We start from the raw sequence: 17014 nt of genomic DNA on the forward strand, positions 1-17014 counted from the left end.
GTTCAGCGGGGAGGGGTAGGGGCCCATAGACTTCTCCCCAGACCATTACTTACTGCTGATAGCCCCAGTCTTGTATAGGCTCATTGCAGGCAGCCACAGCAGCTGTGAGGTCTGACTGCACTGGCTGTGCATTTCACAGCACTTCATAACCCTGCTGCCTATCTTCCAGTTCTTGCATTCTTTCTGCCCCTCTTTCAGGATGTTCCCTGAGCCTTAGAAGGCATAAATGTTCTGTTTAGAGTTGAGCATTCAGCCTTCCCTTATTCTGAGCACCTTGAGCTGCTATGCATCTCTGCATTCACCATATTTCATTATAAAGCGGAGCTTCTCTGATTAAAGCTGGTAGTAACATTTGTCTAGCATATAAACATGCATATTTAGAAATGAGCTTGGCACTAGGATAATTCCCTTAAGCAGTAGATTAAGTTCTCCCTCGGGGCCTAATATCTCCTCAGTCATGGTTTTTTGACTGAGTTTACAGCACCAGGTATTAATCCCTTCTTCTGGAGCAGGCCTCAAATCCAATCAGAAAGCAGTTGGTTATCCCTGTAACGGTTCTGCCACTATTGCACCACAGACTCCTCTTGCCTGGCAGGTCCATATTTCAGATCATAGGATTCACAGCTAGGTAAAACCATTGATGTGTTTTCTTGCCCAGCAACCTATACAGCACACTGGGACACTATAAAAGCTAGTCATCAGGGAGGAAGCTTCCAGCTCCATTTCAACTTGATTTCTCTACACCTTGCAACCAACGTGTGTGTTGTCTTCAGTAACTGAATCTTGTCAACTAGTTCTGGTGGATAACCAAGAGGAATGGCAAGAGCCTGTATTATTAGGGGACTGCAGAGGACCTCCCCGACCAATAGCTCAGACCAGAGTATCTCATACATGGCATTGGGGTTTTTGTTTCAATTTTAAGTTTATATTTTTTGTCATGTCTCATTGGTTGATCTTGTACCTTGTTTAAGTGTATTAGTGTTTTGCTTGCATGTATGTAAGTGCATCCATGTCATGCAACACCTGTGTAGGTCAGAAGAGGGCATCAGATCCCCTAGAAGTGAAAATATGGATGGTTGTTAGCTGCCATGTGCTGGGAACTGAACCTGGGTCCTCTGCAGGAGCAGCCAGTGTTCTTAACTGCTGAGCCATCTCTCCAGCCCCTATCCTTGATTTTTCAATTTTTTGTATATTGGCATGCTGACTTTGCTTTGACAGACATTTCTACTGAGAATAAATTCATGGGAACCTTTTCATGACCTGCAATTCCTTAGATATCATAGCCTAAATTTGTCACTTTTGAAATTTTATTATCCTGAATAACTAGAAGTTATTACTTTGCACTTTAAGAATTCAAACCAATAATATAACCTTAAGCTGTTTTAACTGAGTGATGGTTTTTAAACTGAACTCTTCCCTTACCAGAAATTCACTGAGTCAGTCAGCATTATAACATTATTACAAAAAATAAGGTTTAAGTTCATGAATGTCAAATAAGACTTTGAAAAATGAGAACAGTGAATCAGAAAAATAAGACTAGAAGAAGAAATGAGAGCAAGAAAAAACCCACAAGGTGGAAAGTCTTTTAAGTACATGAAAATGCTTGTTGAATACAATTGACAAATGGAAACTTATTCACTCTTTCCAGTGAGAAAAACAATCACAAGATTCTTAGAACCATAAGGCAGAAATGAGTTGGTATCTCAAAGGAAGCATTTTATTCCTGATACATGCATGGAAATGGATTTTTCTTTCTGTTTTATGATAAGGGAAAATACAACATTTTCAGAAAACAACCTTATATTAAAAACCCAAGGAGGTTCTGTAGGGCAGTTTCCTGTGTTATTTTTCAGTGCAGGCAAAGTGGTTCCGAAAAGTAGAACTTGACGAAAAGGCACTTCAGGTTCACTGCTTGCTGGCATGCTTTAAAATACATAAAAGAGCAAAGTCATCTTGGTTAAGATCTCCTGGGCTTTTCCTCAGCCTATCGTTTGAAGAGGAGGCAGAGGGTAGAAGGCAGCACTATGCTCCTTGCTGGGTGGCAGGGCTGGTCCTGCCATGTGTACAGGTGACACTGATTTGCTCATTACTCTGTGTGACAGTGTGATGAACCTGGATGACCTGACAAGGAGAGGCCTGTACCTGAGTGACATCCCTCTGCATGATGCCACGCGAGACCTTGTTCTTTTGGGAGAACAATTCAGGGAGGAATACAAACTGACACAAGAGCTGGAAATCCTCACTGACAGGCTACAGCTCACACTACGAGCCCTGGAGGATGAAAAGAAGAAGACAGACACGTAAGAGTCGGGTAAAAGAAGGGCTGATCTTTAATCACAATGCACTACTACTCTCCTATAGTTGCAGTTCATAGTCACATTAGGAAGGTGTGGGACTACTTGCATCTCTGACAACTATTTGGCCCTGTCTCTACATAGTTATTAAAAGCAGCAGCTTCCTGGTGTTCCTAATATGTTTTGCCCAGGTTCTTGTGTGTTCATTTTTTACTGTTTATAAAATAGGATGCTACAATACTGGAGAATTGAACTAAACTGTCTTGCTATCCATCAGGGCTATTCCAATCCACTTGAAGACCAGAAGATTGACAACTGTATCAAACCCTGCTCTTCCTTAGCATTGATGCATGTGTGTGGGTGGATGCTGTGCACACAAGTAAACACATTATTAGCTAACATTATTAATAACACAATTGAAATAGAGAATCCATTGTAAATGCCTATCTTTATCCATAGCTTCTCCACACGTCTGGTCTCTGAAACCTATGTTTATTTCCATTGAGACCACGTTACTTCCCCCATGGTCCTAAGGGCACCTAGATTAATCTGGCCACACACTTTGTAAATTTCACTGCTTGAAAACAATTCAGCATATATTTTTATCAATACAAGGCATAACTTCTTCCATGAAAAATTATACCTTTTTTAATGGAGTTTGAATGATGGCACTTAGGACTAAGATTCACTTCCGTATGGGTCAGTAAGTTCCACTTACTCAGTATTCAGCATTAGCTGTAATATCAGAAAAGAGCCTAGGTGTCATTTCTTCACTGTAGCTCCATATTTATAGTTGTTATTCAGCTTTCTGTTGCTATAAAACATAGCTTAGATAATAAAGTTAAAATAAGGAAAGTTTGTTTTGGCTCATAACTTTAGAGATTTTAGTCAATTCTCCCTTGACCCTGTTGCTTAGGGTAAAGAAGAATAAAATATCACAGTGGGATTATGTGGCAGAGGGTGCTGTTTATGTCATGGTGACTGGGAAGCTAAAGAGAGGGGAAGACTTCTGTGTCTCAATATGCACTTCAAGGGCGTGCGCCAATGACCTAACTTCCTCCCGCTGTTCCTCCCCCCTCTTAACAGTTCAACCACTTTGCAGTAAGAACCACAGGCTGAGGACTAAGGCATCAGCACATGTGCCTTTGGGAGATGTTTCAGGTCCAAACTATAACAGTAGGGAATAAATATCTAATATTACAAAGGATTCATATTTGAGGTATGGAAGTATCCAGATAGTCTATTTTCTGTATTAAAAATACTATTAATTAATTTTCCTCCTAAATTGTCAGTGCGAATATTCATTTCTCTCCCTAGTCTAGGGTTCCAGCCTTTGGAGTGGCAGAAATGTAGCCAGAGCCTGAGGCAATGTCAGTAAATGATAAACTTTCATCACTTAACCATTTCTTTGTATTGATTTTCCCAGGATTGATTTGACTTTTGAAAGCTGTTTGTACTGTTTAGGGACATTGTTCTTCAATAATTTTTATATAAAATTTATATGATTAGAGTTAGTAAGATGATTTCATCATAAGCCATTTAGTTTTCTCTAAAACTAACCAATTGTGCTCACATTTAATATTAAGCTGTAACTTTATATAGCATGAAGTGCTTTCTGTTTAGAAGTTAAAATTATCACTGAAGAAATTCCACTATGGCTAGGAGGAGCGTTTCATGTTTGAAATCTTCTCTTTGATTAAAAGAACGAGAAGGCCCCATTTCTTCTTCTTTCTTCAGACTAGGGGCCCAGAGGTCTTTGATTTTCTTTTAAATCTGTCATCTCTCTTCTTCCTCCAGTGCTGTGACCGTGGTCCAGTATTGCATGCAGATATGAAACATCTGTTCATCTGACCACATTCCATTGTTTTATCCATTTTTTTTCAGGTGGGGTAAGGTAGGAATGAGACTGGAAAGCAGTCCTGCCTCCTCTGCTATGACTTCGAAAAGTTTGAGATAATTTTTTTATTTCTGGAAGGTGAAAATATTTCTGTTAATGGATTACTCATTCAGTGTTTTAAGTGCTCATAAGGACAACTTCAAGACTGTCACTATCAACGCAAAACTACAAATGAAACCTTGGATTTTCTATTGTTGGTCTATTGTTATCACTGCCTATTTGTTTATTTGGCTTATTTTAAGTTTGAATTGGCTCAGGATTGGGGACATATGTGATTAGAATGAGAAAATCAAGTATGATTTTCTGTTTTATCTGTAGATAATATTTGATGCTGATTTTAGAGTGTGTCCTATGAGAATCCAATGCTATACAGGTGTAGAACTAAAGCATTAAAGACCTCCCCAGCATGTCTCACAGTGACTGTCTCCTAATCCCCACCAACAGATTGCTGTATTCTGTCCTTCCTCCATCTGTTGCCAATGAGCTGAGACACAAGCGTCCAGTACCTGCCAAAAGATATGACAATGTGACAATCCTCTTCAGTGGCATAGTGGGCTTCAACGCCTTCTGTAGCAAGCATGCATCTGGAGAAGGGGCCATGAAGATTGTTAACCTTCTCAATGACCTATACACCAGATTTGACACACTGACTGATTCACGGAAAAATCCTTTTGTTTATAAGGCAAGTCTTCATGGAGGCCTGCTGCAGTGCTGTGTAGACCCTGCGCTGTTGACGTTCCCTGACAGGAGCCTGTCACCACAGTACTGAGGCTGTAACTGCAGCACTGGCACGTGAGGTTCCTGTAGTCACTGTGGTGCCCACTGGTTTATATAATGACCTTCTTCTAAAGGAAATTTATTAAGATCTGGCATGGTGGAGCATGCCTTTAATCCCAGTATCCATGAGGCAGGGGCAGGCAGATCTCTGTGGGATTGAGGCCAGCTTGGTCTACATAGCAAGTTCCAGAGTTCCTAGGGCTAGAGGGAAACCCTGTCTTAAAACAACAACAACAAAAAAACCCACCAAAAAGTAAAAATTAAAATAGGAGAAATTTATTCTTCGACAATTTCATATGTGCATAATGCAGTCCAGTCCACTCTCCCCTTCTCACTTTTATTTCCCTCTCACCCCACTGACTCCCACTCCTCCTCACAAATCCCCTCCCACTTTTATGCATTTTTGTTTTGTTTGTTTTTGCTTTGTGACCCTCTGAGTTAATTTTTCTATTGATTGATTTTATTTTATACGTATGAGTGTTTTGCTTGCATGTAAGTGAATCTGTCATGCAATGCCTGCAGAGGCCAGAAGAGGACATTGGAGCCCCAGAACTGGAGTCACAGATGGTTGTTAGTCTCCATGTGGGTGCTGGTAGCTCAACCAGGGTCCTCTGGGAGAATAGCCAGTGCTCTTATCTGCTGAGCCATCTCTCCAGCCTCATGACCCACCGAGTTTAGCCAGGATATGGGTGTGGTGATATTTAATGGAGTACGAGCAACTCACCAGTGGCTATGAAGACAATGACCCCTTTTCCCCAGCACTCATCCCCTATCCATTACTGACCAGCCAAGTTGTGTGCAGGCCTTCTGCAGGCACCTAAAACTGCTGTGAGTTCATCAGTGCCACAGCTACGTCATTCCCAGAAGACAGAATTTCAAAGCCCTCATCCCCATTATCCGTGTCTTGCAATCTTTCTGTCCCTCCTCTGTGATGTTCTCTGACACTTGGATATGTAGATGTCCCAGTTAGGACTGTGCACTCAGTAGTTTACTTATTCTCAGTATCTTAGCCAGTTACAAGTCTTTGCATTACCCACCTTTGCTGAAAAAAAGAAATTTCTCTGATCAAGGCTGAGAGAGCACTAGTCTATGGGTAGAATCATAAATATTAAATATTTCCCATTTGTTAGGAAACTTCCTTTTCATTGCAGCCACAATGAAGGTTTTATGGAACAGATGCTAGCTAGTTGAAAAGAAATGTTCACCATTTTCTTTGCACTTAGGTTAATGAATCTTTGCAGGTTGTTTATTGAATTTAGTATAAACACAACTCTCATTTTGTGCTCAGCCAAAGACACTTTTACGAAAATATATAAATGCTTTGCACTGTAAGTCATGGAGCTTGAGAAAAGTCCCAGGACTCTGGTTTAGTTTTAGATACTATCAACTTTAAGATAAACATTTGAAAGATATTTTCTGTCCTTTGTTTTAAGTAGAAACAAATGTAATATTGGGAAAATGATGTGAATGGAATATTGCTTTATAAAGGCAAGAATGTTACTAACTATCTCTAGGCATCCAGGGCACATAACTTCACAGGACCATTCATTTTGTGGTCCTTTTTGAAGGTCAGAGTTATACTTGTTGAGGAAATCATTAAAATACAAGCCTAAGCTTATCTTACTTGGCCAGCTCCAGGCCAGTGAGAGACCCTGTTAAAAATATAAATAAATAAGGAAGGTATGCAGCATCTGAGGGGTGACAGTCAAGACCCCCTCACATACAAAACAAACACACACACACACCTGTGCAAAATGCCCACACACGTCCACACAAAGAAAGAAAGAAAAGAAAGAAAGAGAGAGAGAGAGAGAGAAGGAGGGAGGGAGGGAGGGGGAGAGAGAGAGAGAGAGAAAGAAAGAAAGAAAGAAAGAAAGAAAGAAAGAAAGAAAGAAAGAAAGAAAGAAAGAAAGAAAGCTATTGGCATGGTAAATCACTTTACTTCGGCCAGAAGCTCTGTGCTGTTGAACCATTAGTGCTTAAGGGGGAAATAAGGTAATGCCCAAGCATGAAGCCCCGAGTTTGGATTCCCAGCTCCCATGTCAAAGCAGTGAAAGTGTACATCTGTAACTCAGTGCTGGGAGAGTGGAGACAGGTGGAACTGGGGGTTTGCTATCCAGCCAGCCTAGCTGAAACAGTGGGCTCTAGAGATTCTGCCTCAAAAGAAGCCAGGCATGGTGGCACACGCCTTTAATCCCAGCACTCAGGAGGCAGAAGCAGGCAGATCTCTGTGAGTTCAAGGCCAGCCTGGTCTACATAGTGAGTTCCAGGACAGTTGGGGCTACAAGGAGACCCTGTCTCAAAAAGAATAACAACAACAACAACAAAAAAAAAACAACAAAATAAGGTAGCAGACTGAGGATGCAGCTCAGTGGCAGAGTGCTTGCCAAACATGCATGAGACCCTGGGATAGATCCCTAGCACTATATAAACACACACAAATAAAGAAAAATGGCAAAAATAAGGTGGAGAGAAATAGAGGAAGTCACCTGACATCAACCCCAGCCTTCCTATACACAAGCAAGCACACTGAACACACACACACACATAGGTGAGCATACACACGTGCACACACACAAGTGATCACACTTGAATACACATGTGCACACACAGACATATTCCACTAAGTTATAAGAGATTTCAAATGGAAAAGTCATTGCTTATTAGAAGAAAAATAATTCAATGTTTATACCTGCCTCTAATCAAGATTCAAAGTGCCAAGTGTGTAAATTCCAAATAAATACAAGATTTCATCCTCTCAGAGCACTCTCTGTTGTAATTTTAAGAGAATTAAGAGGAAAGTCAATGATAATCCTGAGAGTATGCTGATTATTAGAATAGTAAACAGAACCATTGAACATCTAAATTTGTGTGTTGCTCTAGGTAGAGACAGTTGGTGACAAGTACATGACAGTTAGTGGTTTACCTGAGCCGTGCATCCACCATGCACGGTCCATTTGCCACCTGGCTTTGGACATGATGGAAATTGCTGGCCAAGTTCAAGTAGATGGTGAATCTGTTCAGGTTAGTAAATAAATATTATGGTATTGGTGGTATAACTGGTGGATAAGTAATTCATATTCTTGTTTAGGAAGTCAGTAACGTGTAAGGAATAAAATCTTGACAATAAAGGAAAGATTGCATTAATTCTTTGATAGAAATGGGAAACACATTAGCTTGTTCGGTGTAGTGAAGGTCCTGAGGATAAGATAAAACTCCCCACTACTTCTGTTTTATTATTTCAAACCTTTATAAGTCTCACACAAGTTGCCCTGTTCATAGCTTTTCCATCTTCAATTCAAATATTGTTCAAAAGACAGAACTTTATTTTGGCAGAGAGCTATTTTGTGATGGTATTTAAAATAGTGTGCAATATACTAGTACTTATTTTAGAGAATTTTTATCATTGTATATAATGATTCTCTATTATTCTGTAACATGGAGTAGCCAAAAATGCATGTGCTAATGACCAAGGCAATTGAAGCAAAGTGTTGGTTTCTACAGATAACAATAGGGATCCACACTGGGGAGGTAGTGACTGGCGTCATAGGACAGCGGATGCCTCGGTATTGTCTCTTTGGAAATACTGTCAACCTCACAAGCAGAACAGAAACCACAGGAGAAAAGGGAAAAATAAATGTGTCTGAATACACTTACAGGTAAGTGGAGATGGCATGTTATTTACAGAGAAGTGTATGGGTGATCTGAGTGGTTTGGTTACCTTTAAACACTTGCCACTGCTGCACCTCCCCCTCTGCATTTGGAATTATGTTTTATTTGTTTCCATTTTAAATCAGTCCACATCACCCTTGGAGTTCCTGATATGATTGCTGGCACTAAACCTTGGGTGCCTTTAATTGCAACTGTGGTGTGGTGCACTGCTGTCTCAGTTCTCCGTACAACTGTTGTCTACTTCCCTCTCTACTCTGTCCCCTGGCTTCAGGTGTCTCATGTCTCCAGAAAACTCGGATCCACAGTTCCATTTGGAGCACAGAGGCCCTGTGTCCATGAAGGGCAAAAAAGAACCAATGCAAGTTTGGTTCCTATCCAGAAAAAATACAGGCTCAGAGGTATGGTTAATCAGAGCATCATTTTTATTTCTAAGGCAGGATATACAGTGGGAAGTTCAAACATAACCACCCCAAGTACACTACAGTTGAAAAGGAATTCTTGCTTACAGAGCTTAACTCCAGTAAAATGAGAGAAGTAACTGATGCACCGATGAGCCAGTCAGAACAATTTCTGTGTTGTAGAGGGTGCTTTAGGGTTCCTGGATTTTGTCTTGTAATGAGATGAAAACCAAAGCCTCAAGTTGAGCAGGACTGAAGTTTAGTTCTTTCTCTGTAATCCAGGTCCAGTTCAGATACAGCTGAGGTACTGGTTCCTGGGGGACTCATGAGGCTCTGTCTTCAGCCCCTGGTGTTCTTTCTGAGATTCTAGCAAGTCTGCACAAGGGGCACATTTTTCTTGGAGTTTTATTAAGCAAGAAGCTTAAGATCCTCTCAAAGAGCACAGATCTCCCTGCGGAGTGTTTGTGGATTTTTCAGCAATCCAGACCCTTGTAAGTTTCTTCTGGAGAGATGAGTAATTTCTGATTTTCCAGAATGGAAGCAATTCCTTAGGGAAGCTTTAGCTTCTCACAAGTGCTATGGCTGTGCCCTAGTAAGAACCCTTGGACTTGATAATACACAACCCAGCTGGAGTCCTGCCATACATGCACGACTGCACATCCCAAGTTATGCCCCTCTCCTCTTGTTCACAAGGGGTTATGTTAGAATTATGCATGGTGTTTTGTTCCTTTTTTTTTTCCTTTAATGTATTAACTCTTTAGAGGAAGTGAGATATTTGAACATGTATCTTTACATGTGTGCATACATTTCCTAAAAGTGCTTTTGTAGAGTATAGCAAATCTTAAAGGATACATCATAGATTTCCAACCTTTAAACATTTACCTTCCTTTAGCTGTTTTTACTCTATGTAATTTACTCAGAGGTTGGCATGCTCACGGGTGCCATTTCGATGAACCAAATGCTGTCTACTGTTGGTCTTAATAGTTGGATGCCACTAAGAATAATTTCATCCCAAAGTGGGATGGGAATGATTTATAGAAATTGTAGATATGAATGTAGATTTTACTGTCAGAGATTGGAAAATGTATTGGGGGAATTTTGTAAGCTTTATTATCATTGTAAATCAATGATATCTTTCTTCCACTTTTTTAAGGAAACAAACCAGGATGATAACTGAATCTCAGACTGTAGGACAAAGGAAACTGTCAGTTAGGTTCTGGTGGTTGCCCGATGTGTGCCAAGCCCAGGAGCACTTCTTCCCTGTGGATACTGAGGTCACCTGTCTTTTCCAATGGCCTTCAGCCTCTCCTCTTGATATATCTTGCACTATCTGTTATTTGATGCTAGCTCTGTTTTTGATTATTTTTAAGGTTTTAGTATATTTTTTAAAGTTTGGCTTTGACGTGGATCATTTGAGCTTCGTGTGTCCTAAATTCTACTACAAGCATTACCTAACTGGTGATTAGCAAGTGGTAGGCACCCAATAAGTATTTGTTGAATCTAATAAAATGAAACTGAATAGCATTTGGCCATACGTATGTATATCATGGCTCAGCATATTTGTTTAATGCTCCATGTATATGTATATGCATATGTATATTTTAATGACTATAACATAAAGACAAAGTTTATATCATGTTGGTGTATGTCATTCTAGAAACCATTTTCTAAAGGAGTGAATTCTAAGTTTTAGAAAAAATGCAATTTATTTTCAGACTTCTAAAATAAGAATTAGCATACCATACTAAGGAAAGAGTGACTATTTTGAGGAATGTTAATTTCCTTCTGAAAATAGAGAATACAGTTCTATTGTTAAAAACTTTGGCTGCTCATTTGAATGACATGACAATTACAGCTCCTCTGACGTGCCATCATTTATATCATCACCTTGTACTGAGGTTCAGGGACCACCACGGAAGCAGGGGTGGGGAGCTGAGTTGTTTCACACTGAACTGTTAACATTTACTTGGGCAAGTGCTAGGGGCCCTAACCCAACCAACGGAAGAACAGGCTGGAAACAGGTAGTTGGAATGCTGTTAGAGCCATCACTAGCCCTTTATGCCCAGAAATGAGCTTCCTTTTCTTAGCTTAGAAAAATTTTATCTTATCCAGACATCATGTTCAGAGAAGTCAGTTTAATCTCAGCATACAATGCATTTGCATTCCTATTGGAATAATTGGCCTGTTATCCTTCAAATGTCTGATAATTTATCGATATCTATCTTTATAAAATATAGTGCAACTACTTTTGTGTAAAAATGTTTGTCTTTAAATTTGCTATTTCTATCAGCACATCAATATGAGTATAAATGTTCCATGTTAATGTGTAAAAGAATCTGCAATAAATTATTTTTTCCACTTGTCTCTAGACAGCTTTTATTTTAATAAAACGATATTAACATCATTTTTAAGACATTTCATAATTTTGCTTGTGAGCTTTAAATTCATTTTTTTATTTGTTACTGTTATAATTTCTCTGTGCTGGGGGGCTGAAACCAGACCCTCACATATGCTAGGCAAGTGCTCTAACAGTGAGCTATACCCCTCACATATCCATGTTATGAACTTTTAATTTTTAGTGGTTCCTCTAAGGAATATTCTGCTTTATTGTTTATTTGTCTGAGACAGGATCTCACTCTATAGGCCAGGCTATCTTCAGACCCAAGCAATCCTCCTGCCTTAGCATGTCAAATGCTGCAACTGGATGCGTGTTCCACCATATCTGTCAGGAATATTCCCTAGCACTAACAAACAGGAGAAATATGCAGATAAATATGAAATGACACCAACTGAAAGAACCTACAGTCTTTGTGAGGCGGCTGGCATGCATACAAGTGGTCAATATATTTAATATTCAACATCTGGAAATATGTTTATGATAAAGGCTCCCAAGGAAATAATTGAGAAAAGAAGGTTAAAAAATACAAGAGCTATGTTGAGCTCTTACTAGAATTAATTACATATTTACTGAGGATTTCCTTCTGGCCAATGCTGGCTTAGGTATTTGGGGTGTACTGTAGTTTGTATTCAAATATCTCCCCCAAACCCCTGTGCTAATGGCTTGGTCCTCAGCTTGGTGCTGTTTAAGAGAAAGGCATAATGCCCAGTGTAAGGAAATAGTTTGGGGAGGGAGTGCCCATGAAAAGAATTGTGGGATCCCAGCCCTTCCTCTCACTCCCAACTGATTTCTTGTCTGACTTGAGGTGAGCTGCCACCTTTTCTACTCTGCCATTGCAAAAGTAATGGGCCAAGAGACCATGGACTGAAAATCTCTGAAATTGTGGTTCAGAGTAAAACTCTGCCCTTATTTTCCCAGTACAGTAGCAGAAAGCCAACACAGGGTACACTGATAAGCACAGCATCTCTGCCTTTGAAAACTTTACATGCCAAGTTTTATCTTTTTATTAAAATTTTTTATTGAATTTTTGTGTATTTCATACAGAACATCTCAATCGATCTGAATCGTCTTTATACACCTGTCCCCACTGGCACCCTCCCATAGGCTTCACCCCCAACTGGAATTAATACATTCTATCATTTGTGTTAAGGCCTATTGTGTCAAGTTATTTCTCTGTTATAAGTACACAACTCCCCTAACCCAAATAATAGCTAAATCTTCCTTTAAATTGTATATTTACCATCATTTCCCTCTCCATTCCACACTCCCAAATATCATTCCCACCTGAATTCACTTAATTGCTAGTCATTGTCTATATCCTGTAGCAAAAACAGATTGTGTCTTTAGCCGGCCTGATTAGCTAGCTGCTACCTTTTAACTTAGTGCCTTGCACTGTCTGGAAAGACCCTTTCCATATAATACTAGCAGACTGTTCTCTTCGTTACCTAGCTCAACAGCCTATCATTGGAGAGTGAAACTGCCTAGTCTATTGTCTCGCAGGACTTAAAATGTTTAGCAACTTGTCAATTTATTTCATTGTAAATTTCTTAAATCCAAAATACATCCTTTTCCCCTTGGTATTCCTTGAACCTATCACAAAATAAGCAGTTGACAAATACTTGTTGAATGAAGGGGCGGAGGGAGCAGTCACTTGGGGAGGGGGCAGAGACTAGGTTTGCAGGAAGTTGGAAAATATAATAGAGAAAAATGTGGGCTTTAGATAGGCATTATTAATCTATTATTAAACTGGTTCTTGGAGAAAATTGTGCTGTCATTGGTGTGGGGCTATGTTAATGGGAAAGATCTGGAGCAGGTGGATTAGGGAGTGTTTGTTTGTAATTCAACATGGGCTGCCTTTAAAGTGGTGGCAGGGCAGGAACTGATCCAGGTTCATAACTGAAAGTGTGTAGTAATATATGAGCTAAAGGGGTCCAGAAGGAAAAAAAGATAAATAGAAGACTACTGTTATAGTTGTAAGAGAAAACTGGTCAAGAGAATAAAATATCTGGCCTGGATGAAGACTCAACATTCCAGTATTGCTGTGTCAATCACCCAGCTGAAGGACCGCCCCCAGAACAGTGGGTTCACCTTAAGCCACACTAAAGAGATAGGTGGAATAACTTGAGCATTAATGGGATGGTGAACTTTTCCTACCCGAATCCCACCCACTAAGGCAGTCACATCCCTTCTAGCTGTAGACTTGTAGCTCTATAAGTTGAATTCAGGAAAGCATAACCTCTCCTTTTCTTCTTTCTCTTTTCCAAGCATACTTTCTCTAATACTTTGGGTACCCCAATATTTGGGGGTTCTTTACTCTTTCTTTAAAGCTCCACTCCCTGCCACATGGCTGCTAGCTCACATGGGTCTGACCTCCATTACATGGCATGGTTTCCCCTCTCTCCTCCATTCTTGTCTTCCAGGCAGGTGCTGAGATTTACAGATCACCAGCCCTGGGGGTTTTTCTATTAAACTCTAATAAAATTGTCCTGAAATGTCCATTTGAGTCCATTCTTAAATTCTTTTATTAATGAGACTAAGAACCCTAAGAGGAGGCTTAGGAGACTGTTTTCTCTTGCATCACTACTACTACCTGGTTACTTGGAAGATGATGCTACCACCAAATAGGGTGGAGGATCCTTAGGGGGAAGTGAGTATTTGGGAAAGATAATGAGAATATGAGACATGGATTTAAAGTGCTTGAGGGTACATTTAAGGAAGTAATGACCATTCTTTCAAGGTGACATGATGTGTGTAGAAATAAAGTTGGGCCTACCTAACTTCAGTTGCCAAATAATCTGTTACTACCCTGATAGAGATAAAGTCACCTGACCTTCCTGTGACCTGATCCCTTTATTGCAAAAACTAGTAATAGGAAAGCTAGTCACTAAAATTACTGGCAGATCTACTAAGATATTAATAAATCATAGAATTGGAACTTGGGTTCACCTTTTTGGGAATAGTAGAAACTTGATCCAAGAAATACAAATTCAATCATTGGTAATACATATTGTCAAGGCTAAAGCATAGCACATGTAATGAGAGTTAAGAGGCTCAACAAGCAAAACCCGTGGCTATGTTTGTATCTTTGTTGATACTCAAACAAGCTCAATGAAAATTTTCCCCAAATTAAACTCCCCAAATTAAATGTTTATCAGTTTGAATCCAAAAGATTGCATGAATTGATATAAACACATGCATATATTTCAGAACTAAGTATCTCATTTTGCTTAACACTATGATTGATTCTCCAAATACTGTGTTTTGTTTTCTCTGTCACTGAAAGGGGAAAAATAATTTCTTGCTGACTTTCCCTCCGCGTAGGTTTTCTTTCCCCTTTGTTTCCGTTTTTTACCATCCTTATTACTGGCCTGTGAGCCTCTAGAGGGCAGCAGAGAATGCTGTTTGGACTCAACCATGGAGAGAAGGGATTCACTAAGTTTCTCTGTAAGAAAAGTTCACGATTTGGCTATGGACTAACAGTACTGCTTCTATGCAACCTGAATTATTCCTACTCTTCCATAGATTCAAAGGAATGCCTTGAAAACAGTCATTTATAATCACCATGAATTATTAAATCTATTCCTACATATCTTGTTTAGAAATTCTGGCTAAATATTTCCTGCTGATTCTGTAGTAAGCGGAGTCAGTTTACCAAAACAAGCAGTTAGTGTTGTAAGTAAAAGTGCGGTGCTGCCGTAGCAAAGGTGCGCCTGCCTGGTATGTAAAGCTACAAAATATAAATGTGATGCTGTTTATTTAAAGAGTAATTGTGAAGACTCAATTTACATTTGTATTTTATCCTATTAAAGAGAAGGAATGCAGTGAAAATGAACAAGATGAAGCAGAAGCCCAACAGGTAATAAAGACACTTAAAAGTAATGACAAGGTCAGCTCTGTGGCCTTCACAACTCGATTTATTAGGATCTAGTTTTCTGATCGATTAAAATAAAAAGGGAGGGGGAGCTGGTCAAGATACTGTCTAGAGTTAACCCATGCTCCAAATTTCCGACATTTCTTTGATAAATGCCAGTACCCTCATGCTGTGAACTAGGTCTAGACTGTTTAGGAATAAGATCTAAAGCTGTAATTGCAGTAACTTCTATAGTGCAGGAACATTGAGTAGACAAATCATGGAAAAGTTTAAAACCTACCTCTTAGAAACAAGCATACCTGGTACAGACTCAGGCGTCGCTCCCTGCCCTCTTGTTTGAGACAGGGTCACTTGTTGGCTGGTCTGAGGGCTTCTGCGGCTTCCCCTGTCTCCACTTTCCCAGCTCTCTGTAGAAGCACTGTGATGTGCACTACCACATCTTCTGTGGGTTCTGGGGATTCAAACAAAGGTTGTCATGCTTGTACAGCAAGCACTGAACCTACTGAGCCATCGTCACAGCCCCTGATTGTCCATTTTGTTTGGTAGTGAAACAGTTACCCACCAAGTAAGTTTTGGATCATTAAGGAGAAAAGAGTCAATGAAAGGAAAGCAGTAACATATCCCTTAAAATCCATTAATGCTTTCCCTTATGTGGTTTCTCTCCCTCACATAAATAAACTTCAGTGGAATCACCCATCCCCATAAACATAATACAATCATAAAACTCTGTAGAAACAGTATGCCTCAGCCAGCCTTGTGATTGTGTGGTATGGAGTGTATGGGTACAAATAACAGAGCTGAAATTTCTTCATTTTTATCTCAGTGTGTGCTAAGGCTGCTACGAGTCCTCTATTTCCTGGGCAATGAGAGCTGTGGTGGTTTAAATGAGAAATGCCCCCCATAGGTTCATGTCTTTTGAACACTTGGTCTTGACTTGGTGACAGTACTGTTTGGGAGGTTTAGGAGGTGAAAGTTGCAGGAGGAAACATGTGACTGGGGTGGGCCTCAAGAGAGCATAGCATCATCTGTCCCACTTCCAGTTTCCTCTCTCTACTGCGTCTGCCACTGAAGATGTGAGCTCTCACCTTCTGGCTCCTGCCACCATGTTGTTGGTGGCTGCTATACTGCCCTTCTCTGAGGGACTCTTGTCTCTCTGGAACAATAAGCCCAAATAAACTCTTCTGTCTCTAAGTTACCTTTTCATAGTATTTTATCACAGCATCAGAAAATAACTAATGCACTAGGGCATGAACACATAGTCCATGATGATCCTGTATCCTGGACTGGGAGCTAATGGACTAGGTGGGCACAATCTGAAGAAATGCAAACATGAGGGAATGTAGAGGATGTGAGGTCAGACTCTGACCAGAGACCTGACTGCTCTTTTACCTTTGAAAATTCTCCATGCATACAATTTATCTTGGTGGTATTCATCCCCAGTTCCCTCCCTCTACCTCCAACATACCCCCAACATCCTCACATCTTCATGTCTGATTTGTAACCCACCAAGGAGCTAAGAGCTTTGAGAGCTGCCAAGTGTTTTTCAGAGTTTTTGTGTATAATGACATTCATCTAAAACATCTATTCCTTGATTTTATATCTTCCATTTTAACTATAAGACAGAATTTTAAATCAGAAGACAGACATCATTCCTTGATACATTCTATGACAATTTCTTCTCCAAATAACCATATTTTTAAGTGTGGT

At 39.9% G+C, this 17014-nt stretch overlaps 1 protein-coding gene across 3 annotated transcripts in view; it reads left to right on the plus strand.

Annotated features, from left to right (window-relative positions):
• The window catches only part of Gucy1b1 (guanylate cyclase 1 soluble subunit beta 1), a 45549-nt gene extending 34147 nt beyond the window's left edge, over positions 1-11402 (plus strand). For all 3 annotated transcript variants that reach the window (XM_008854301.3, XM_008854302.3, XM_008854303.3), the window contains 6 exons: positions 2103-2300; positions 4636-4873; positions 7852-7992; positions 8473-8627; positions 8912-9038; positions 10192-11402. In XM_008854301.3, the coding sequence (XP_008852523.1) occupies positions 2103-2300; positions 4636-4873; positions 7852-7992; positions 8473-8627; positions 8912-9038; positions 10192-10215 (883 nt within the window). In that variant the 3' untranslated portion in view covers positions 10216-11402. The remainder of the gene's footprint in view (positions 1-2102; positions 2301-4635; positions 4874-7851; positions 7993-8472; positions 8628-8911; positions 9039-10191) is intronic.
• Positions 11403-17014: the final 5612 nt, after the last annotated feature.

The sequence above is a fragment of the Nannospalax galili genome, unplaced genomic scaffold (genome assembly GCF_000622305.1).
Source record: "Nannospalax galili isolate Female #2095 unplaced genomic scaffold, S.galili_v1.0 scaffold305, whole genome shotgun sequence".
Classification (NCBI taxonomy): Eukaryota; Metazoa; Chordata; class Mammalia; order Rodentia; family Spalacidae; genus Nannospalax; species Nannospalax galili.